This window comes from Tenrec ecaudatus, chromosome 4 (assembly GCF_050624435.1).
Source record: "Tenrec ecaudatus isolate mTenEca1 chromosome 4, mTenEca1.hap1, whole genome shotgun sequence".
NCBI lineage: Eukaryota > Metazoa > Chordata > Mammalia > Afrosoricida > Tenrecidae > Tenrec > Tenrec ecaudatus.
Window position 1 is genome coordinate 191,427,277 of NC_134533.1, and position 25,582 is coordinate 191,452,858.

The following is a 25,582-nucleotide window of genomic DNA, read 5'->3' on the forward strand; positions in this document are numbered from 1 at the left end:
AGGGGGAACTGATCACAATGATCAACATATAACCTCACTCCCATAGGGGACTGTGGCAGTTACATAATCTCCTTTCAATGTGTGAAGGGGTGGAGTCTAGCCTGTCAATCAAGTTGCAGCTTGATGGCCTCATTCAGAGGTGAAAAGGAGAAAACTTGCTCACTGGAGGCCAGATACAGTCTCTGCTACACCTTCCTGTTGACAAGATACTTGGAGCTGCACTGACAGAACCATAGCCCTGGAGCTGGAGGAGCCACATGGAGACCCATGGCAATGCTGAGATGCTCCCACCCCGACTGGATCCACAGGACTTTCCATCCACTGGCTTATGATCTTCCTCCATTCAGTGTCATTGCATGTGTTCTGCGAGTCTGAAGAGGAATTAACAGCGTGGTATTGGACATAAGGGCTAATATTGGATTTAAGGACTTGAGCTAGACTGGGCTGGGATGTTTTCTTAATATACAATTACTCTTTGATATAAAGCTCTCTCTTACACATATATGAGTGTCACTGGATTTGTTTCTCTAGTCAGCCTGAACTAACACAGGGCGAACAACAGAAATATGGGTGAAGGGAGACAGTGGTTAGCGTAAGATATGAAAATAATAGGAATTTATAAAATATCAAGAGTTTATCAGGGAGGGAGGAGGAGGGAAGAAAAAAAATGAGCTGATCCCAAGGGCTCAAGCAGAAAGAAAAATATTTTGAAAAGGATGATGGAAACATATGCACAAATGTGCTTGATACAAGTGATGTATGGAGTATGATAAGAGGTGCAAAAGCCCCCCAATAAAATGATTTATTATAAGAAAAATAAACCCTTTAATCATGAAATTTGTCTGTGAGTTTGGTGTCACCATTGCAATCAATGGATATTAGAACCCAGAGAGGTAAAATCGAGAACATTAATCGAGACAACATACTGTCTACAAAGCATTAAGATGTTGATTTGTTTAAGTGCAGACAGCCGGCAGGAACTATTTGGGTGTGTGATATGTTGTCCTGCTGTAGCCGAGTGGATGTCAGAGGAGGGCACTAGGCTGTCATGCTCATCTTTGGCAGAGGTATACCTGGCACTTGCCAAGATATAAGTGCCTTTGCAGGTGAGGTGATGTGTCTGTTTGGCTTGCCATCTAGGAGTAGGTGCAGGGAGGGGGTGTCCTCGGGACTGGATGTGCACACTACTAATTACTCAGCAATTGGGTTAAGGGTACATGAATCACTAGTCTCTGACTGGGTGGCACAGGAACCCACACCACTGGTTGTTGGGTGGGCAGGCAGTGCAGGGATGGTCAGCGTGCGTGGGTATGAGCCTCCAGTCTCAGGTCCACCAGTGTCAGGGTGCACCGAGGATCCCTGGTGGGTGTGGCTGGGGTGGGCACGAGCCTCTGCTTACAGGGCTTTGGGTGCAACGATGCACACATTGGGTAATAGGGGTGAGGTCTTGCCTCTAGTCAGAGGAAAGCAGGATGGAGGAGAGAGAAAGCGTGCTCCCCCTCTCTGATGTGGGCTCTGGGGTTCTTTCTGCTGAGTGCCTACGGCAATCAGGACCCTGCGCAAGGAGGAAAGGGCATTGTCTAGAGTCCAAACATGCCCGTCACCCCCCCCCGCCCCAAGATCCTCCACTACATCAGCATCACCCATCCACTACTGGTAAGTGCTCCTGTCCTGCTTTTCCGGCTTTTTCCCTGCTCTACTGTAACCTGGGGCACCTACCTTCTTGCACTCTCACCCCGTCGATCTAGTTCATGTTCTGTTCACTTTACCTCACTCTGGGTTTGTGTGCACAGTATCTCTGTGGTCCATCGGTGATTCTGTGAAGTTCCTTCCTTGACCACCCTGTCTGGGAATGCTTCTTGCTTGTCTCAAAGCGACCACAGCGCACCGGGCAGTCTCGTAGGGCACCTACAGTCCACACGTCGCTTTGTTGGCTGCTTTCATTTGGTTTCTTTTCCTCTTGGATGTTTGGTCAAATTCCCCATTCTTCGGGTTGCTGCTCCAGCTGCCCAGATTATCATCTGTCTCTATTTCACTTGGTTTCCTGCTTCTTTGCTGCAGGGGCATGGCATGATGTGGGATAAGCTGCTATTTTGGGCTGTCCCCCGGGTCAATTTTTGGCAGAAGTGATGCGGCTGTGGAATCTGCATCAGAGATGTAGTATCCTCTGTGGTCTGTCCAGACTCCTGGGTAGGCTGTCTTGTCTGTTATGATGGTGGGTCCCGGTTACAGTGGTAGCAATATAGATGATTTTAGTTCCATTAGCAGCTGCCTTCAGTTTTTCTAGTAAGAACATGGAACCTTACCCTGGGCATATACTGAATAACCTAATGATTCAATCATCAGCCGTGACATGTTTCCATAGTTTGTGAACACTCAGAGGAGTGTTCTTATGCTGCTACTGTCTCGTTTTCAAATGAAAACCAAACAACTAGAGAAGGGACAACAGCTCCAGTCTGTAAAGATATAACAAGGCTCATCAAGGGGAATATTAGCCAGTGGCATGAGAAAGCCCATTGAGTGAAGTGACCATGTCTGTTTTAGGTCTTTCATAGCTTGTGCTGAGGTTTAACAGCTACAGCAACCCAGTGAAGGTCATTAAGTTTCATCAGTGAACCAGGAATTTACAGGAGCCTCTGTGAATTGAGCGGGCACCCCTCAAGCCAGTGACTTTGCCTCTGTGCCACCCCTGCCCATGTAAAGTAAAGCTGAGCTGTCACTGGGGATCAAGCTGCCTGCGTGCTTGAATATTACATTTCCACTTTATAAAGGAAGCTCTTCTGGCTCTTTTCCTCCCATTTGCCTCGGGGTCAAGTTGATCCTCTCCAGGATGGTTATCTGGTTAGGTAGTCACAAGGCATTCATGGGTCAGGCATTCAATTTCAGCAAGAGTTTAGTAACAAGCCAAGAGCATGTTTTACAAAAGGTATGTACTTGGTAACCGTGCAAGGAGTCCAAATTTACAAAGTTCACCTCCAGGTGGAGCTTGTCTCTCACAGAGATTCAAAAGCATGATTCATTCCTAGGTCAAAAAGGTCGTTTAGGCGGTGATGCCCCAAAGGTACTAGCAAATCTCTCCACATGGCTCTTCCAGATGGGACGATTCCTCATTGCACTTATACGCACACCAATTCTAGACATGTCACGTGTCAATACCAATGACCTTTCAGCAGTGTAAGCCCAAATAGCAGTATATTGTTAGCTTTCCTTCCTTCCTTTGAACGTGGTCCAAACCCTAGCTCCATCTATACATGTCCCCATGAAAGGAATGAGCAGACGATGACTTTGGCATCCCCTGTCCAACAAAGCCATGAACGTGAGTCTCTCACCCTTCCTTGGATAGGTGCGTGTGGCTTTGGGGACAAGAGAAATGTCTAGCACATGATTCGGGTTCTTTTAAAGCAGCTGAGGACCAATAGTATAAGCGAGGAATCGAGAGTACAGACGGAAACATGGCTCAGCCCCAGTAAGGAACACTTCCTTCAAGTCTGAGCTGTCTGGTAGCTGAGTGCCAAGCAACCGAACCAGCCAGCAATATTTCCAGCCTACATAAAGACCTGTGATGGGCCAGCAACACTATCATTATTAATGTAATCTATTTAGGGTTGTGGGGGGTGGGTGGGGTGGGGGAGACCTAGATTTAGCAACTCTAGCCCACAGCGATATTCTGCTGAACCAGTGAGGTGTCTGGGTGACCGGGCTGGTCAGCAGAAGCTCTCACTCAGGAACCCACCTTCATCCCGGGCATTTGCTGCTCCGTTGCCAACACACTTGTCCAAATTTTCACCTGGTTTCAAGGGTTAGAGATGTGTTTCAGGGCACAGGTCGACTGCATCTAAAGTCCTTTGGGACCATTTCATTTCTTAGTTTCCAAGGGGGCGCCTTCATTCGCACTGAAAATCCAAATCTTGGCAGCCAGATACCAATATGAACGAGTCAAGGATTTGTACTTGGTTTCCCCCGTGGGTTTATCTATCTCAGAGGAATTCCTGGGAGAGGGCCAGCGCTTCCTTATCGCAACCAGAATCCACTGCAACAAAATAAAGTAGCAGTCAGGTTTCTTTTGCTGTCACTTGCAAATAGATTTGATTCTGGCTTAATAGAGTATACGAGCCCTGGTGGCATAATGGTTCAGTGTTGGACTGCTCACTGCAAGGTCAGCAGTGCAAAACCACCAGCCGCTCTGCAGGAGAAAGACAGTCCTTTCTACTCCCTTAAAGAGTTACAGTCTAGGAAACTCACAGAGGACATTCTACCGTGTCCTCTAGGGTCGCTATGAGTTGGAATGTCTCCACAACAGTGAGTAAAGTAACATGAGGACTACAGAGCCACTGGGGGGCTGCAAATAGGTAATGTGCTCAGCTGATGACCACAAGGTTGGAGTGTTGAGTCCATCGAGAGGTGCCCTGGAAGAAAGGCCCGGTGACCTGCATGTGAAAAACCAGCCATGGAAAACTTTATGGATCAAAAGGGGCGAAATTGCAGAACAGATTTTTAAAATACTCATGCGCTCCTGACTTCCCGGGGCTGTCGGGGCTGGACCAATCCCGGAAGTACTACTGAAGTGATCTTTGAAGTTTACACCGAATTTGCACCAAGAAATCTTCTTTAAAAGCTGAACAACTTTACTAGCTTGACTAGTAACGAGCTTCTATCTTAAGAATTGTGGTCTTTGAGGGTCACACGACCGACAGCAACTTGCAGTATTCTGTAGGAGGCCTGGCGGGTAGTGAGTGTAGGTTACTGGAGGAAGAATAACTGAAGCATAACTTGAGGAGAGGGGGTGGGAATGATGGTACATAGAATTTCCTTAGTTGCAGTTGTAGAAACGGTTGACTTGATGTATGTTCCCCTGCATATATTCTCACCACCACCACCACCACCGTAAAACACATTTAAACAGAAAATTAAACCTTCTGGGGCACAGGTCTACTCTGAGACACAGGGGTGGGGGCAGGGGGTTATCTTGAGTCCACAACAAGTACAGGAGGGCTGACCAGTACCAGGTCCAATCAGGCACTATGTGCCTGGGCTTATGCACCCTGCCTCTTCTTCCATGGCAACCAGCCAACGTTTCTGCCCAGATCGCCTCTCTTTAAGGTCACTATCTGATTGTGGTCTGAAAGGGGGCAGTCCCTTTTTCCCTCCTTCTCAGGATGAACCTGCACCGTAATGGTTAGCGTGGGGCCTGAGCACCTAATAGGAGAGCAAACACGTTTCACCTAAAGGGGGCACGAGCATTCACAACCACAGGGGCAAGTTCCTTCAGGCAGCTAGCTGTCTTTACATTTGGGCTTCGGTACCGTTTTTTTCAGTGCCACCCCTGCTCAGAATTTGCTTGTTCACCCCAGATGTTCTGTAAATGACATGTAATGTCATTTATGTAATGACATGTCTAATGTAATGACATGTCTAAAGGGTGGGGGCGGGGGAACTAATTATGAAGAATGATCAATATGCCTGAGCCACAGCCTATATGAATAGGGATTTGGGATTACTATTCTTGTATTGTCCACACAAGGAAGGCCAATCTCACTTAATATTTCACTTCTCTGATCTGAAAATTGAGGCAAATTCTTTGAATGTATGTAGTTGGGCTTTTAAAATTTTTCTTTCTTCCTTAACTACATGATAGCTGTTGCATACTCTGCTCTTCGAGACGAATGCTCGTTTCATCTGTTTTGCTTCATGTCTAACAGAAGGGCGATGGGATGATCGACAAAGCTGAGCTGCAGGAAGCTTGTGACCAGGCCAACCTGCATTTGGACGACAGGCTCTTGAACCAGCTATTTGACTACTGTGATGTGGACCAAGACGGCATGATTGACTACCTAGAATTTGCAAATTTTCTTAATTGGAAAGACAGAATGCCTCTTATGGAGTATGAAGGGAGAGTCATTATTAAAGGTATGTGAGCTTTGAAGATTTGCTGAATTCTCAAGACTAGCATTGCCATTTTGTTCAGAGTTCAACTTTTTTCATGTAAGCAAGAAAAAAATGTATAAACATACATATGTATGTCTGTATAGTTCTCCTTGATTAATGATACTGGAAAATAATATGCAAAGATAAAGACTATACTGTTTTTACTTTTCTTAGAAAATATGAATGATCAGATTTTCTCATATCAGATTCTATTTTACCATTGACTTTTCCTTGGGACAACAGTTAATAAAATTTGTACATGCTCATATTTTAAACATAGGTAACATAGGAAATAGATCATTTTTATTTGTCTTTCTGAAGTTTAGTTTTCAGGTTTTTATAGAATGAAGAGATAGTTTTATTTATGTATTTTGAATAATATTTATATCAATATATCTTACTCATTCCAATATATCCCTTCCCTTCCCATACAGTTCTGTGGTTCAATCCCTTCAGGTGGGGTCTATACAATCATCAATGCTGTCAATTCCTCCCCATCCCATATCCTTACTCCTATAAGTGTCTTTGAGAAGTCATCGATCTTGACTCTCCAATATACCAAGCAGTCTTAAATGAACAAATGAACATACCCAAGTCTAACATGACCAATGAGGTATATCACGTAAGGACCATAATAGAAAGGGGAGGAATTCTTAAAGAGCTAGAGGACAGTGATGTGGTTCATCAGTGCCACACCCCAGCCTGGATTCATCCTCCATCCCATGAGGTCCTACTAAGAGGGACTGTCCACTTGTCTTGCTGGTGGACTTTGAGTCGCTACTACATCTAGTTCCCTTCCTATCAATTTGGATGCATGTTCTTTGAATGTGTTGATTCCTCTTCCAATTAACATCTCATGATCACACAGGCTGGTGTGTTTCTTCCATGTGTGCTTTCTTGCTTCCCTCCAGATGGCCACTTGTTTAACTCCAAGCCTTTAAGACCCTAGATGCTATAGCTTTTGATAGCCAGGCACCATCAACTTTTAAAGAGATAGTTTTAACATTTTTGTACACATCATTTTCAGTTCCTGTTTGCTGATGTATTAGGATTAACTAAACGGTTTCCACTACTCTTTAAATTTTAGGTTGTTTCCAGATATGTTTAAAGTAATGTGGGTAATGCTGTCATTCTCTAAAAAAAAAGTTTCTATTTTTACCTCATTTCTTATGAATGCTATTTTTGTACAAGACGTGCTTCTTTCTCTTTCATTTTGCTTTTCTATATGGTTATATCAATTTGCTACTTTAGCAGCCCAGACTGTGAAAGGCTTCACTCTAACCCTACCACAAATGACAAGTAAGAAGTTCAAGCATTCTTGCTAATTTAGCTGGATAGCAAGATACCCCACGTTTGTTTTAATTTCCATATCTAGATTTTTATAGAGGATTACCTTTTTCAGAAATTGGCTTACATTTTAAGACTTCCTCTGAGAACATCTGTCTTATAAAAAGTGAGGATACTTCTACTTTGTCTTTTCCCCTGAGTCATGTCTTGCGGTAATGCCAAGTCTGTTGGTGACATCAACCTTATCTACAGTTTGTAGCGTGTCCTTTCTCGTCTACCCACTGGCGACGCAGCGGGCTCTTTATCGAATGTAGCTACTCATACAAAATCACGTTATCCTCACCTCCTCTGACATTAAAAAAAAAAAGAAAGAGCAGGGTATCCCCTTCTTGCACAGGGCACGAGAGAGAGGAGGGACGCATAAGTCCATTTTCAAACCAGATCGTTCTCCATGTTCTTCCTGGCTGTGGGGTCCAGCCTCAGCAACCAGTTCCCTTGGCATCCGGGGATCTTCCTCTTCTCCTAAGACTTTAGAAGCCAGAAACTCTTGGCCAATGGATCAGAATAGGCCCACGGAAGTTTTGCCTGAAGTTATCTTTGATCAAGTTCTATTTAACTCTCTCCTTCGAGAGTTGGGGGTGGGGTGTACAAACGCTGAAATAGTAATTTTATTTGTCAAAAAAATCATTTTACTGGGGGCTCATACAGCTCTTATCACAATACATACATGTATCCATTGTGTCAAGCACATTTGTACATTTGTTGCCATCATTTTCAAAACAGTTTCTCTCCACTTGAGCCCTTGGTATAAACTCCTCCTCCCCCCTCCTCCCCCACAAACCCCTGATAATTTATAAAATCTTATTTTATTCATGTCTTATACTGACTTATGTCTCCCTTCACCCACTTTTCTGCTGTCCACCCCCCAGGGAGGGGTTATATGTAGATCATTGTGATCAGTTCCCCCTTTCTCCCCCCACCTTCCCCCACCCTCCTGGCTTTGCCACTTCCATCATTTGTCCTGAGGGGCCTATCTGTCCTGGATTCCCTGTGTTTCTAGCTCTTATCTGTCCCCATGTACACGCTCTGGCCCAGTGGGACCTGCAAGGTAGAATTAGGATCTTGATAGTGGTGAGGAGGAAGCATTAAAGGACCAGAGGATAATTGTGTGTTTCATCAGTGCTATACTGCACTGACTGGCTCATCATTTCCTCGTGACCCTTCTGTAAGGGGGTGTCCAATTGTCTACAGATGGGCTTTGGGTTTCCACTCTGCACGCCCCCTTATTCACATTAATATGATTTTTTGTTCTGGGTCTTTGATGCCTGATCCCATCGACATCTCATGATCACACAGGCTGATGTGCTTCTTCCATGTGGACTTTGTTGCTTCTCAGTTAGATAGCTGCTTGCTTGTCTTCAAGCCTTTAAACCCAGATGTTATATCTTTTGATAGCCAGGCACCATTAGCTTTTTTCACCACATTTGCTATGCACCCATTTTGTCTTCAGTGATCATATCAGGATCATAAGCTTCATGCAATACCAGGTTATTAAAAAAAAGTGTTCTTGCATTGAGGGTTTACTTGAGTAGAGGTCCAATGTCCATCTGCTACCTTGATACTTAGCATATAAATATATGTACACAGGTCTATTTCCCTATAATTATATATGAATATATTTATATAGGTACATGCCTGTATAAATGCCCTTTGCCTCCTAGATTTTTCCTCTATTTCCTTTGTCCCTCTATCATGTTAGGCTTTCATCCAGTTTCAGTTATTCCTCTTGGTTACATTGCCCTTGATCAAGCCCCACCAGGCATCCTACGCCCTCCTCACCATTGACTTTAGAGTGCTTGTTGTGCTGAGATAGTTATTTTCAAACAATTTTCTGAGGAATGGGTTTTCATATTTTGTATATATATATATTTGTTCTGGGTTTTGGGGAGGAAAATTAGAGGATCTGGATGGCACATTGGGACCGCTCACTTTGGTGGCAGTGATTGATAGGAGCTGACGGGGGTGCGTCCCATAGAGAGACACATCTTTTCTGGTGTGCACTTCTCTGATCCTGGTAAGGAGCCCTGTGGCACCAGCCACTTGGCAGAAAGAGTAGGCTCTCTACTTCCTTAGCAATTTACAGTCTTGGAAACCCACCGAAGCAGTTTCACCCTGTTCTCAAAGGTCCGAATCCACTCAGAGGCAGTGCGCTTGGCTTGGTTTTGACACTAGCACTGCTCGCCGTTGGCAACCCTTTCTTGGAGTTCCTCAGCACCAGGGCTTCCATCTAATTCAAAAGGATCCCATCGAGCTAACGAAAACTAGGGCAGCATATGCGTTGCATAGCCGTCAACTATCTTTCACCCCAAATTCTGACTGTCATAGGAAATAGGCCAGGGGTAGCCAGCTCATAGATGGTGACCAACTGTGCCAGGGCACACATTCAAAGAAAGCACTGCAGTCACCTGCCATCTTTGGGTGGGACACACTGCTTCCTTCTTATTTGGGACGAAATCGAACATGCAAGAGATTTCGTTGCCATGCAACACGGCCTGCCCTGGTTTCCCTTGGCTGCTGCTGAATCTTCTCAAACTGATTCTAAACCAGTCCGAAGTGCCCGAGTTCTTCTAGAGCTTAAAATACCACATCGCCATCTAGCGGTATCGATGGAGTTGCCACTCTCTTGCAGTGTCAGGAAGTTGCTCTTAAATCGAGGGGTTGATTCAACAGAATCAATCTGCCAATAAAGGACAGAATCTTTCCATTTCAGTTCCACCCCATGGTTTTCTTTCAGATGCCGAAGTGTAAGGGGCCAGTGGTAGACTCAATCCCTGTGTTCCCCATGAGTTCTCGTTGCCTCTTGAGGCATGGCAACACCACCTTGGGGTGTGCACCGAATTCAGCCACAACTTCAAATATGCCGTCTCCTATTTCTCCCCCGGGCATCATCCTAGGACCAACTCCAAGTTTCCTATAGTTCACCAGTCTAATTAAAAATAAAGAACGAAGGAAGGAAGGAAACGTCCCTCCTTAGATGCTACATTTTACATTTTGGCTTCATCCTGGAGTCAGGGAAGTAAGAGTGGCAACACACATTCGGTCATGTTCATATTTCCTGGAATGTGAATTTAATTTAAGTTGCTCTTCTACAGAGATGTACTGGCATCAACAACTTGTTTTCCACTAGCAAAAAACCCCAAACTCACTGTCATCGAGTCACTGATGACCGATAGTGATATTTATAGGGACAGGGTAAAAGTGCCCCCGTGAATTTCTGAAACTGTAACTTTACGAAGATACAGACTCACCTTTCTCATGGGGATCAGCTATTGGTTTTGAACCACTGGCCTTGTGGTTATCAGCCCAACATGTAACCACTACACCAAGAGGGCTCCTTTATCCAACAAGTCTAATGGGGATAGAATTTAGGGACAAGAAGAGATGCGATCAGAAAACTGATCTTGTCATAAAGCAGCAAGTATCAACTGGTCATTTCCTTTTTTCTTTCCCCCTACCTACTGGCTTAAAGGCAGAAAACAAGATTGTACAAACCTTACTGAGGCGAATGTTCCAGAATCGGAACCAACTCTCCTGATAAAGCCTGAAGACATTGTATTCAAAGAACCAGGGAGCTCAGAAAAGACATTTCGAACACTTCAGAGACCAAACGATAAGGTTTCTAATGATTATAAGCTGTCTTCTTCTGAGATCAATGCAGTCGTGGGAGCTGCTTCCTCGGCTTGTGAGTATGCCACCTTGCTTGTGACGTTCTAAAGGGAGTAGTGAAAAAAAACCAGAATGCCCTTTCCCTGCCCTTGCATTTGCCCTAAATCTTACCCCCATTAGATGAAGTTCCCAACGTTCTAACCTGGCATTCATTTCCATATTCCAACAACTTAGAGGATCTCAAAAAACACTAGCTGAATGGAGGGACTGTTAACAAAGACCCAAATAAAACGAATTCTCGAAATACTAAGAAAACGGAAACCATCTGTAGATCAGAAAACTGGATGGCGTACTACATTCATTCAGTCTTCACACAGTTGCTTAATAGTATTTGAAGAGCCCTTCCCAAACCATTCTTTACAGCTTTCTTTCCCTTATCTCCATGTCAAGTATGGTGGATCTTGGTGATTTAGAAAGACTTTGTTGTTGCTGTTGATAGAACGCCCACCTTAAAGTAACAGCTTAACGGTCACCTTTCAGCACTGGGCTATTAAAAAAGCAAAACAAACCCCAAACAAAAAAATCCCATCTAAGACCAAAGGATCAACAGCTGTTTAAAGCATACATGAGAAGGTTAGTGGGCTTAGTGGGGGAGCTTGGGGATTAAGTTAATGGAAGTCAAGCAATTACAGCAGAAAAAGCGAGAACATTGACGTGTGAAAAATGTGATTGCAGTGCCTAGAAATTATGCAATGGGAGTAGGCTTTGCTCTATTCCCACTAAGCAACTAATAAGCGATTCCTAGGACCAAGGACGCAATTAAAGATTCACATATTTACATAGATTTTAATAGACATGTTACACATTTGGATGTAGTGAGGCGTTGCTGGTCTCTCTTAGGACCAGTGCTGCCCAATAGAAATGCGATGGAGGTCACAAGTGTTTTTAAGATTTCTAGTAGTCATTCAAGCAGATTACAGTAACACGTGAAATCACTTTTAGTAACATCTATTTATTGCAGTATATGAAAACTATCATTTCGATATGTACACAATATAAAACTGTTAGAGATACATGCTTTACCTTCTTCTTATTTGTTTGAAGTCTTCAAAATCCACTGTACACTTTTCACGCACAGTTCATTGCGACTCAGACGAGTCACTCGTGTAGTACTCAGTAGCCACCGGTACCTGGTGGGGAATTGCATTGTACACTTCCGTTTTAGAAGACTTGTTTTCTTTCCTTATTGATGACAAAGGTTATCCCACCTGTGGTGTTCCAACCATTCGGTCTGATATTCCTGTCCCCCGAATCCGTCGCATCAGTGACAGAGCTAATTATGGGGAAGACGGCAATGCTTATTCATTACTATATCCTACCATCTTCAGCCAGAAAGGAGTGTTTGAAAGAGACTTCTTCAAGAGCCGATCAAGAGAAGAGGTATGGCATGTTATTATTTCAAAAGGGTTGAAAGACATGTTAATGTCTCATAAACATGCAAAGATGGAAATGCTTATGCATCCATGTTGACAATTTTAGGCTTTTCAAAACTTGAATTTTTAGATTACGAAAATGATTTAGACCATTAAAATATAGGATTCTTAGAGGAATACTGTTCAACTTGACTGTGATACTTGGGCACAACTCTTGAAGTAGAATTTGGTCTATGATGAAGTAAATTTCATGTTATATACTAACTGTGCCCTATGCATAGAAAGAAAAATGTGTTCCTATTTTATTAGTTATTTAGAGAAACAGAACCAAGAATCTATATATGAGGAAATGTCAAGAATACCTTTGGTGTTTTTTCTTTGCCTTATACTGTTAGGTAGGACCTCCAGTACAATGTTAAATAGCAGTGGGGACAAGGGACATCCTTGTCTAGACCCCTTTTTTAGAATAATTTATCTCATCTTTTCTCCATTGACTACCACATTGGCGGTTGTTTTGTCATATACAGCTTGTATCATATTGAGGAATTTTCATTCTATTACTATCTTCTTGAGTGTCTTAAATAGGAATTGGTGTTGGATGTTGTCAAATGGTTTTTCTGCATCTATCGATATTATCATGTGATTCTTATAATTTTTCATTTCAATGTAGTGAATAATACTAATGGTCTTTCGTATGTTGAACCATCCCTGCATCCCTGGTATGAATCTCACTCGGTCATGGTGAATTATTTGTTTTATATACTTTTGTATTTTGTTGGCTAGTAATTTGCATTGATGTTCATTATGGAAATTGGTCTGTAGTGCTCAATTCTTATGGGATCCTTGCTCGGTTTATGTATCAGAATTATAGTAGCTTCAAAGAAAGAATTTTGGAGTTTGCCATCTTTTTCTATGTTCTGGAAGAGTTTGTGTAGGATTAGTGTTAGTTCTTCCCTGAATGCTTGATAGAATTCTCCTATAAAGCCATCTGGTCCAGAGGATTTTTTTTGTTGGTAATCCCTTGATTACCTTGTCTATTTCTTCTATTGATATGGGTTTGTTGAGATTCTTGACATCATCAGGGACAGCCTAGGGAGGGATTGTTTTTCCAAGAATTTTTCCATGTATTCCAAGTTTTTGAATTCTTTGGAGTATAGTCTGTTATAGTACTGTGTAATTATCCTTTTGATTTCACTAGGGTGTTGTAATGTCCCCTCTTTCATCCCTCATCCTTGGTATTGATATTTGTTTCTTCCTTTCTTTGGTTAAGTTTGCCAGGTCTGTCGATTCTGTTTATCCTTTTGAAGAACCAACTTTTAGCAGCATTACGTTTTTCCATAGTTTTCTTATTTTCCCTCTCCTGAATCTCAGCCCTAATTTTTATTATTTCTTTTCTTTTGCTATTAGTTGGATTGTCTTGTTCACTCTGCTCTATTGCTGTCAATTTTGTGCCAGAATATCAATCATAAGTGTGCATACATTGCTATGAAACTTCCTCTGATAACTGCCTTTGCCGTGCCCCATACATTTTGGTATATCATGTTCTCATTCTTGTTGGTTTCTAGAAATTTCCTAATTTCATCTCTGATATGGGCCAGTACACACACCTTAAGCAATAGAGAACTATTCATCATCCAATTGTTTGCTCCTGTTTTCTTCATCTTCCTTTTGTTGATTTCCAGTCTTATGACACAGAGGCCAGAGGGCAAAGTCTGTATGATATCAATGTGTTTAAATTTATGCAGATTCGACTTATGCCTTAGCATGTGGTCTATCTTCAAATATGTGCTGTGTGGGCTTGAAAAGAATATGAATTAAATTTTGTATTTGGGTGGAAAGCTCTGTAGCTATCTATCAGGTTAAATAGTCGAACTGCAGTGCTTAGATCTTTAGTCTCCTTGTTGCATTTCTTTCCCAGTGATCTATCTATCTCAGAGAGCAGTGTATTGAAGTAACCTACTATAATTGTTGAGGCTGTGATTTCTTTTTTCACCTTTTGAAGTATTTTATTGACATATTCCACTGAATGCTTGTTTGGTGAGTAAATGTTTAGAATGCTTAGTGGTTCTTGGTCTATGGTTGCCTTGAGCATTATATAGTGTCCCTCCTTATCTCTGTTTATGGTTTGCACTTTTAGATTAAGTTTATCCAAGATTAGGATTTCAACTCCTGCTTTTATGAATTGCTATTTGCTTGGTATGTTTTTCTTTTTACATTTTATTAGGGGCTCATACAACTCTTATCACAATCCATACATATACATACATCAATTGTATAAAGTACATCTGTACATTCTTTGCCCTAATCATTTTCAGAACATTTGCTCTCCACTTAAGCCCTTTGCATCAGGTCCTCTTTTTCCCCCCTCCTCCCCACTCCCCCTTCCCTCATGAACCCTTGTAATTTATAGATTGTTATTTTGTCATATCTTGTCCTATCCGGAGTCTCCCCCACCCCCTCTTCTGTCTGTCTCCCAGGGAGGTCACATGTGGATCCTTGTAATCAGTTCCCCCTTTCCAACCCACTCACCCTCTACTCTCCCAGTATCGCCCCTCACACCCCTGGTCCTGAAGGTATCATCCACCCTGGATTCCCTGTGCCTCCAGCTCCCATATGCACCAGTGTACAACCTCTGTCCTATCCAGTCCTGCAAGGTAGAATTCAGATCATCGTAGTTGGGGGGGAAGGAAGCATCCAGGGTCTGGGGGAAAGCTGTGTTCTTCATCGGTACTACATCATACCCTGACTGACCCATCTCCTCTCCTAAACCCCTCTATGAGGGGATCTCTAGTGGCTGACAAATGGGCTTTGGGTCTCCACTCTGCACTTCCCCCTTCATTCACTATGATATATATATTTGCATGATGCCTTATACCTGATCCCTTTGGCACCTCGTGATCGCACAGGCTGGTGTGCTTCCTCCATGTGGGCTTTATTGCTTCTGAGCTAGATGGCTGCTTGTTCATCTTAAAGCCTTTAAGAACCCAGACACTATTTCTTTTGATAGCCGGGCACCATCAGATTTCTTTGCCACATTTGCTTATGCACCCGTTTGTCCTCGGCAATCGTATGATGGAGGTGTGCAGCCAATTATATGATTTTTTTGTTCTTTGATGCCGGATAACTGATCCCTTCAGGACCACGTGATCACACAGGCTGGTGTTTTCTTCCATGTGGGCTTTGTTGCTTCTGAGCTAGATGGCCGCTTGTTTATCTTCAAGCCTTTAAGACCCCAGACACTATCTCTTTTGATAGCCGGGTACCATCAGCTTTCTTCACATTTACTTGTTCACCCGCTTTGGCTTCAGCGGGAGGGTGAGCATCATAGAGTTCCAATTTAATAGAAGAAAGTATTCATGCATTGAGGGAGTGCTTGAGTAGAGGCCCAAGGTCCTTCCGCCACATTAATACTAAACCTATAAATATAGACACATAGATCTATTTCCCCATCCTCATTATATATATATATATATATATATATATATATATTTGCATGTACATGTCTTTGTCTAGACCTGTATAAATGCCCTTTGACTCCTAGCTCTTTCCTCCATCTTCCTTGACTTTCCTCCTGCCCTATTATGCTTGGTATGTTTTTCTCCAGCCTTTTATTCTCAGCCTATTTTTGTCTGTAATCTTAAAATGTGTCTGCTGTAGGCAGTGGATCAAGGGGTTGTGTTTTCTAAGCCAATCTGTTAGTCTCTCTCTCTCTTTTTTTTCCAGCTTGGTCAATAGAAACTTTATTACTTTCTATAGCAGTGCATTATGCTTTCTTGCCAGTTGCCTTCGGGGCAGGTGTTTTCTGGGCTGGAGCTCTCTGAGCTTTTGGAGGCCCGGCCTTCTGACCTGCAGCTTTCTCTCTCTTGGTGGGAGCCTTTTCCCTGGCGGTGGAGACAATCTCCTTCTTAGCTGGAACCTTCGCAGCAGCTGCTCCCTTCACAGCACTTGATTTTTTGGGGAGAAGCATTCAGGAGAGCCGCCCTTTGAAGCTTCTTAACTTCATATTTTATTAGTCTGTTCTTCATTTTCTTTGCCTTCATGACTTTAAAACAATCAAAATCTGTCATCTTGGCTTTCTTTTCCCTGGCTTCAATCTTTTTGGCTCAGCTTGTGCTGCCCATTTTGTATTGATATCTGCCTTCTGCCAGACTTGTCGGACATACTTCTGTCGAGCACTGTGTGGGAACCTGAGGATGAAGTCAGTGAGCTGTATGCATTTGAAAGGCATGGCCTGCCTCCTTACTTGAGTGCAAGGGCCACCAAAGCCAGGTTCTGGTCACACATCTGTACAATCATGACCATTTTCCTGGCATGAGGTCCAAAGTAATTGTAGGCCACTCGGCCAACCTCCACGAAGCACTTGAACACCATTGTGGCGGCATTTGGCGAGAAGGATATTCAGGGTTATTACATCTATCTGTGGACTGTGATGTCATTTTATCCCTTTTGTGTTGAATGGTTTCCAACATCCATTTCTTTCAGGTGTTTTGTGCATATGTATGTTTGTGGTTCATTCTTGCCTTCTTTTCATCATTAAGCCAGTGTTATCTTGGGGGCTGTTTTCCCTTTAATGGTCTCTGGGTGGAGTTGTTCTGTGTGACAGTCTCTTGTATGTGCTTGGTGAGTGTTGTTGTTCTGCTCATACTGGGTTTGCAAGGATTTTTTGTAGTGCTGGTTGCTTTTTAACATATTCTTTGAGATTTTCCTTGTCCGGGAAGACTTTTACTTCTCCATCAATTTTGATAGATAATTTGTAAATTCCTATTTTTTCCCCTAGTTGCTCTCATAATTTTCTCCTTTTCTCATAGTTGGATAGTTTAACAGCTATATGTCTTGGTGACTTCTTCTTGGGATTCAATCTAGCTGGCCTTCTTTTGGCCTCCTGGATAGTTGCCTGGTTTTCATTCATTAAGCTAGGGAGGGGAAGTTTTCCTCCAAGCATTCCATCACTATTTTGGATGTTGATTTCCTTGATATGCATTCCTCTGTTAATCCAATAATTCTGATGTTGTTCCTTCTCATAGCATCAAACATAGCTCTGAGTTTTTCTTTAGCTTCTCTAATGGACTTGTTAGACTTTTTCTCACGTTTATTAATTTCTGCTTGTGAGTCCTCTAGGTCACTGGTGCAGTTCTCTGTCTTCTCCATTCACTGGGCAAAGTCTGTGAGTTGCAATTAGATTTTGTTATCTCTCCCTTTAGTTCTTATATTTCCCTTTGGTGCATGGCCTTTATCTCCTCTATCACTTCATCTTTTTTTCTGTGATGCTTCCCTCATGACCTGTATGACTCTAAACAGCATTCTGAAGATGGCTTTCTGTGGGAGGTCAACGTCTGTCTTTTCTATTACTGCTGTTAGGTCCAGGTGGTCCTCTGGCATTGGATTTTTGTTTCTGTTTTCTTGTTGAAACTGTGGAAGCAGCTTGCTGGTTTTTGGTCAATTTATTGCAACTAGGTATCATTTTCCCGGGTGTCTTAGAGCCCTGGGCTCTCTCTCTTTGGGAGGTGGGTGTTGGTGCTTCTGTAGGCTGCCTTTAGCCAACTGCCTTGAGGGACTGTGTTTCACCATTGTCCTACTGAGGTTTCCCTCTCGCCTTGGCCTATGGTTTGTGTTCCAGTCACCTTCAGGTCTCCTTAGGGGTTGTTTGCAGCTGTGCACGCTGTGGTCTGATGGAAAGTGTTGGCCCCAGTGCAGGGGAGTGTATTTAGGGGATGGGTTGGGGATTGGGTGATCTGTTTCTGGCTAGGGGCACTTCCCTCAGGTAGGCAGGTAGGAGGGAGGCCGCACCTGGTGTGCAGATGCACTGCTTGGAGACCAAAGGGTGGGACAGAGTGAGCAGGGAGAAGGGAGACTGTAGTGAGCAAGCCCCAAAGGTTTGGGTCCCTATGCCACAGCTGCAGAAACTTCTGCCAGACTTGTGTCCGATGCCTGGCAGGCCCAGAGCTTCGCAGAGGATGGGGATCTCTGTGTGGGAGGGGGGTGGGGGGAGCTGGCTGGCAGGTCTGTGAGGAGTGCCCAGATGGGGCACTAAACTCTGGGGGGCGGGGCTGGCTGGAAGATCTGCGTGGAGCACCGAGGCATGGCAGAAGCCTCCACTGTCCACCTGGCTGCCCTGTGGCACAGGTCAAGGCAGAGCGGGTGCCCTGAGCACCAAAAAGAGACCCTGGGTGTCTGCAGGGAATGTGGGTGATGGGGTGGGAGTTAGCTTCTGGTTCAGAGAAGTGCTCTGAGTTGTCTCGGGAATCAACAGACAGACTTGATACCCTTACTCGGCCCCCAAATATCCCCACTCACCAATCTTCACAGAGCTCCTGGCATGAGCTACCTATCTGGTCACCATCTTAACCAAGCCTCTTTCAGCATATTTTAATGCAGTTTTTGTGGTAAAATTAGGTGCCTTGGCTGATATTCGGGTTGGCTTATACTTGAGTATATTGGTAAATCAGTTTTCCAGTGGATAATTCATACGCATTTTGTGTTGTCACTCTGAACTTAGGCCTTGGGCAACTGCTGTCCTTTTGATCTCCAGTGGCTGATTTGAGAGTCACTCTCTAGTGTGCTGATTCACCAGTCTTTTGTTTGGCTGAAAACCGAGCCACAGAAATGGGTCCACTTCCAGGCTTGAAGAGTGACTGATGGCTGTCATCTCAGGAATTATAACCATCTCTACCTAACCAGCTCTAAACCAAAAAGCTAAACTCACTGCCATTGAGTTGATCCTGACTCATAGCAACTCTGTAGGACAGGGTAGGACAGGGTAGGACAGGGTAGATCTACCCCTGTGGGTCGCCAAATACTGGAGCTCTTTACAGGATGAAAACGCCTTGTCTGAACAGCTGAAGGCTTTGAATAGCTGGCCTTACAGTTAGCAGCCAACACATAACCACTACACCATCAGGGCTCCTCATTTTGCCTAGTCTTTAAAAAAAAAAAATGCTGTTTCTGACTGCAGGCTGCTGACATTTCTCCTGTTCTGAATTTGCCTACACTGCAAACTTCCTGGGAGAAAGACAAAGTCCTCTGCTCCCATAAAAAGTTCATCTCTGAAACCCCCAGGGGAAGTTCTACTCTGTCCAATAGGGGCGCTGTAGTCAGCATCAATTCCATGGATGACTTTCTACAAGGAGACACACTTTCTAAGGGAGCTATTGTGTTGAGGATCTGTTTAATGCCACCACACACACACACACACACACACACAACACACACACACACACACTCTCTCTCTCTCTTTCTTTGTGCCTTTCTTACTGTCTAGCCATTATTTTCCTTTCCCACATTTCTTCTTCTTTTAAAAATAATTTTATTTGGGCTCTTAAAACTCTTATCAAATCCATACATACAGCCATTGCATCAAGCACTTCTATACGCATCATCATTTTCAAAACATGTTCTTTCTACTTGAGCCCTTGATATCAACTATTTCCCCCATCCCACACCTTCCCTCTCTCATGAACCCTTGATAATTTATAAATTATTTATTTATTTTTATGTCTTGCACTGACTGCTGTCTCCTGTCACTCACTTGTCTGTTGTTTGTCCCCCTGGAAGGGGGCTATATATAGATTATTGTGATCGGTTTCCCCTTTCTCCCTCCGCCTTCCCCTTCCCTCCAGGTATTGCTACTCTTAACATTGGTCCTGAGGGGTTTATCTGTCCTGGATTCCCTGTGTTGCCAGCTCTTATCTGTACCAGTGTACATGCTCTGGTCTAGCTGGATTTGTAAGGTAGAATTGGGGTCATGAAATTGGGGGTTGGGGCAGGCGGAGAGGAAGAATTAAAGAACTAGAGGCAAGTTTTATGTTTTGTTGGTGCTATAATGCACCCTAACTGGCTCGTCTCTTCCTTGTGACCCTTCTGTAAGAGGATGTCCAATTTTCTACAGATGGGCTTTGGGTCTCCACTGTACTCCACCCTCATTCACATTGATATGACTCTTTGTTCTGGGTTTTTGATGCCTGATACCTGATCCCATAGACACTTCCTATCACACAGGCCGGTGTATATATTTGCTGTGGGCTTTATTGCTTCTCCCACATTTCTTTGTGTCTGTGTGCTTCACAGTAAATGCTTTCATCCTGTAAATTTAGGGTAATTTTTTGTTGGTTTACTTTATATCATTTATCACTCTTTCTAAATTTTCTTCCTATTATTTGTTTGTACCTTTCTACCAGACCCCCTCCTTGCCAGGGCATAAGAATAGTCACTGCTCCATTGCTATTAATAGTCATGACTGCAGAGAGATGGTTATTAAATCTCACTGGCTTCCCGTGTGCTCTGTTGTTCATACTTTCCTGTGTACATAGTTTGCACCTAGTTAAGTTATGGTGAAGTTTACAACAACTCACTCAGTTCAATCCATTTTGTACACACTCTTCTTTTAAAGAGGAGAAAACCACTATTCAAGGGCCTAAGTGACACCTGTGATCATCATGACAATGAGTGACAGACCTGAAACCTTCAATCATGAATATTTTTACTCCTTCTTTTTGAATTTTGCTGTGTCTCTTAAACTCAAGATTCCTGGATTTGGAAATAATTTTATGTATTGGCTAGGGTAATTGGAAATCCCTCATTCACATTAAAAACACAAATCACCCCTGTTCATATTAGCATATTAGCAGGACATGAACACAGGGGATGGGTAACATGATAATATCTAAAATATTTTTGTATATTTGAGTTTTATCTGCTCATTATCTACACACACACCTTAAACTTTTTGTGTGTGATAAATATACAGGGTTTGAGGTTTTATATTTTTAAATACAAATTAAAAAATATACAAATCTTGGTCTAACCAAAAAAATTTCTCCCCTAGATTGCACAGATATTATGTAACATTGGTGTCAAGCTTTCTAATGAAGAATTTGAAAATGTATGGAATCTTGCATCCCAAAAACACCGCAGTGGAGAAGTTTGTGTAGAGAGCATCAGGAATGTTCTAGATGAACTTCAGCACGCAGACCGGGTCACATGTAAGAGAACCATGTGATGCTTCTGGAGTTCATTCATTTAAACAAAAGAACTGCTACATCTATGTACCTACTATTTATCTAACATATTCAAGCTTATCTTGGTTTTAGGTATTATAATGGTTTAAGCACTGTGGTAGGACCAGTATGCCTGCATGTGCTGCTAATAAATTAGATTATTTTATGTTATTGTCTTCTGTAAAGCATGCAAACACTGAAGCCCTTGGACAGTTAACCACAATCTGACCACAGGCACAGGCAGAGGCAGTATCATTTAGTAGGCCTAAGAATTCTGTGCATTTTAGTTGGCTGCCTGAAACTCAGAGTCTGATTTGTGATCCTCATGCCTTTACCGTCACTGTTTCCTTTTCTCTCTGACATTACATTTAGAAGGTTTTTCAGTTCCTATTAGCATCTGAGGACAACAAATTAATCAGAAGAAGCAGAAGTTAGAGAAGCAAGATCTTGACTTTGATCATTTGAATAAGCATTAATTTTTAATATATTCCTATGCGCAAAAATATGTTGTCCTGGTGTATCTGAAGAGGACAAAGTGGACCCATACCATTAACTGCAGTTTTAGCAGGTTAGTCATAGCAATCATCCTTTCCCTTTAACTTGGGTTATTTGACATACAGAGTTGATGCCCTGTGTAGGATGGGATGGGGATGGTGTTAGGTGGTCTGTGTGATCTGAGGACAGCATATTCTTTCCATAACTAAATCCACTGGGTATTGGTGTAGGTTGGATCCATGACTTTAGTAGTATTACCTGAAAGATCATTAACGTGTGTTCTATTAATATTTCTGTGATAGACTTTGACCAGCTTATTGTCTGTTTGTATGAAAAAAAATGCTGTTGGGTTTACATATTGCAGTTATACCAGCATGCAATACTTAAAGAGAGAGAAAGAGAGAGTCAAAGATTAAAAAAGGTGGATTGACCCAATCGCTGAAAGAAATAATTTTATAATATATATGCTATATAAAGTGACTATGTGGAAATTTTAACTTTTTATTCTAAAATAATTGCTTACAGATTGTTTAACAGTAGTCCAAAAAGTTATACAGTGGTTGGCTGGAGGCCCATGAAAAACCCCAGTGACTCAGTAGTTACCACTTCTCTGCTAACTGAAAAGTTTAAACCCATAAGCTGTTCTCTGGGGAAACAATGTGGAAATTTGCTTCCATAAAGATGTGTACTTATTAGGTGTTAGTTGCTTTTGACTCATAGGAACCCTCTTTGCAACACAACAAAACAGTGTCAGGTCCTACGCCATCTTCACAAATGCTCCTGTATTTGAGCTCATTATTGCAGTCACTGGGTCAATCTACTTCATTGAGGGATATATTGGTTTTTGCTGACCCTCCTCTATGCCAAGCATGATGTCTTTCTCCAGGGATTGGTCCAATCCGACAACTTGTCCAAAATAAGTGAGATTAAACTCTTTCCACCTTCGCATTTCAGAAGCATTCTGGCTGCACTTCATCAAAGACAGATTTGTTTGTTCTTCTGGCAGTCCATAATATAATCAATATTATGATTCGAAGGTATCAATTATTCTTTAGTCTTCCCTCTTTGTTGCTCAGCTTATATATGCATTTGAGGAGCTTGAAAATACCATTGCTCCAGGGAACTAGTGGAGAGGTTTGAGGGGCTAGCCCCAATCCCAACTACATGGACACCTGCCTCTCCCCCCAGAAGAATTTATTTTAGAGGACAGCACTGAAGCTGCAGCTCAGGGCGAGAGACTTGTCTGATCAGAGCACACAGGAGCAAATGAAGGGGGAGAAAAAGACAGTAGAGCACATCCTGGCCCATCAAGTCTTGACAATGATATTCCTACTCAGAGCAGCCAATCCACAGAGCAGACCATATGGCTGGCCCCACCATGAGACACGGCATCCCTCACTGACCCATAGCCCTACAGGGGTCAACACTGGATTTATGCCTGATCTTATCCCACCACACCGAGACAAAACACTAAGGGCATGCAACAGAACAGCAAGGGGAACAGAGAAACAAAGTTCCCAGGGAATAAAAAAAATAGACTTTGGGGCCAGGGCTTGTTACCCCATCAGACTTGACCGGAAAATGCTCCTAAAGGCCAACAAACAGTCCTTGAACTAACTACAGCTTTTCTTTGTTGTTGTTGTTGCTTTTTGTTTTGTTTTGTCATTGGCTTTTTGTTTTCTTTTGCTGCTTGGTTTTTCTCTGTCTTGTTTTTGTGCATGTTCTTATCTCTGCAGGTCTGTCTAAATAAGATAGTCTGGATGAACACTCTGGAGGAGAAAACAACGGGACTGACAGTTCCAGGGGGACATAGGAGAGGGAGAGGAGGGTGGAAGGAAGTGGTGTTAACAAACCCAGGGACAAGGGAACAACAAGTGAGTCAAATCGGTGGTGAGGAGGGTGTAGGAGGCCTGGTGGGGCATGATCAAGAGTAATGTAACCAAGAAGAATTACTGAAACCCAAATGAAGGCTGAGCATGATAGTGGGACAAGAGGAAAGTAAAAGAACATAGAGGAAAGAACTAGGAGGCAAAAGGCATTTATAAAGGTCTAAATAAAGGCATGTACATATGTAAATATATTTCTATATGAGGATGGGGAAATAGATCTCTGTGAATATATGTATAGGTTTAGTATTAAGATAGCAGATGGACATTGGGCATCCACTCAAGTACTTCCTCAATGCAAGAATACTTTGTTCTATTAAACTGGCATTCCATGATGCTCACCTTCCTGACACAATCGCTGAAGACAAAGCAGGTGCATAAGCAAATGTGGTGAAGAAAGCTGATGGAGCCCGGCTATCAAAAGATATAGCATCTGGGGTCTTAAAGACTTGAAGGTAAACAAGCTGCTATATAGCTCAGAAGCAACAAAACCCACATGGAAGAAGCACACCAGCCTGTGTGATCATGAGATGTCGATGGGATCAGTCATGAGGCATCAAAGAACAAAAAATCCTATCATTGTGAATGATGGGGAGTGCAGAGTGGGGACCCAAAGCCCATCTGTAGGTAACTGGACATTACCTTACAGAATGGTCGCTGGGAGAATATGAGCCAGTTATGGTGCAGTGTAGCAATGATGAAACTTACAACTTCCCTCTAGTTCCTAAATACTTCCTCCCCTGGCCCTCCTCCCCCACTATCATGATCCCAATTCTACCTTACAAATCTGGCTAGACCAGAGGTTGTACACTGGACTGGAAACACAGGGATTCCTGGACAGATGATCCCTTCAGGACCAGCAGTGAGAGTGGTGATACCAGGAGGGTGGAGGGAGTGTGGGGTGGAAAGGGGGAACCATTTACAGGGATCTACATATAACCTCCTCCCTGGGGGATGGAGAACAGAAAAGTGGGTGAAGGGAGACATCGGACAGTGTAAGATATGACAAAATGATAATTTATAAATTATCAAGGGTTCATGAGGGAGCGGGGAGAGGGGAGGAGGGAAATGAAGAGCTGATGCAAGTGGCTTACGTGGAGAGCAAATGTTTTGAGAATGATGAGAGTAGCAAATGTACAAAGTCTTTACACAACTGATGTACGTACGGATTGTGTTAAGAGTTGTATCAGCCCCAAATAAAATTATTTTAAAAAAATGATGATGGCAACAAATATACAAATATGCGTGACACAATGGTAGTTGGGTGAATGGATTGTGATAAGAGCTGTATGAGTCCCCAATAAAATGATTTTAAAAACAAAAAAGAAAATACCGTTTCTCTGTTCAGGGTTGCCTTCATTTTCAGTGTGATAGCTTTGATTTTTAACACTTTAAAGAGGTCTTTTGTGGCATATTTGCCCAATGTAATATGTTGCTTGGTTTCTTGACTGTGGCTTCCATGGACATGGTGGAGCCAAGTAAAATGAAATCCTTGACGACTCCAATCTCTTCTCCATTTATGATGCTGCTCCTTACTGACCCACCCACTAGGGCTTTTGTTTTCTGTAAGTTTAGGTGTCGTTCATATTGAAAGCTGTATTTTTCACTCTTTATCAGTAAGTAGCACTTCAAATCCTCTTGGCTTCCTACAAGTAAGTTGCATCATCTGCATATCTTAGGTGGCTAATGAGTATCCCTCAGGTCTTGCCGCTGCATTCTCAAATAGTCCAGGCTCTCAGTTTATTTGCTCAGCATACAGACTGAATACACATGGCAAAAGGACACAACCCTGACACACACCTCTCCTGATTTTATACCAGGCAGAATTCCAACAGTTCCCTCCTGGTCTATGGACAGGTTCTGCATGAACATGATGGAGTGTTCAGGAATTCCTATA

General features: G+C 42.9%; 1 protein-coding gene and 1 pseudogene across 1 annotated transcript in view; one reads left to right on the forward strand and one right to left on the reverse strand.

Annotated features, from left to right (window-relative positions):
- EFHB (EF-hand domain family member B) overlaps nucleotides 1–24,495 on the forward strand; it is a 73,901-nt gene extending 49,406 nt beyond the window's left edge. Inside the window, exons 10-13 of the mRNA XM_075547173.1 lie at nucleotides 5,700–5,907; nucleotides 10,742–10,954; nucleotides 12,137–12,318; nucleotides 21,133–24,495. Coding sequence (XP_075403288.1) covers nucleotides 5,700–5,907; nucleotides 10,742–10,954; nucleotides 12,137–12,318; nucleotides 21,133–21,306 — 777 coding nt within the window. The 3' untranslated portion in view covers nucleotides 21,307–24,495. The remainder of the gene's footprint in view (nucleotides 1–5,699; nucleotides 5,908–10,741; nucleotides 10,955–12,136; nucleotides 12,319–21,132) is intronic.
- LOC142447253 (large ribosomal subunit protein eL14 pseudogene) lies at nucleotides 16,075–16,682 on the reverse strand (annotated as a pseudogene).
- Nucleotides 24,496–25,582: the final 1,087 nt, after the last annotated feature.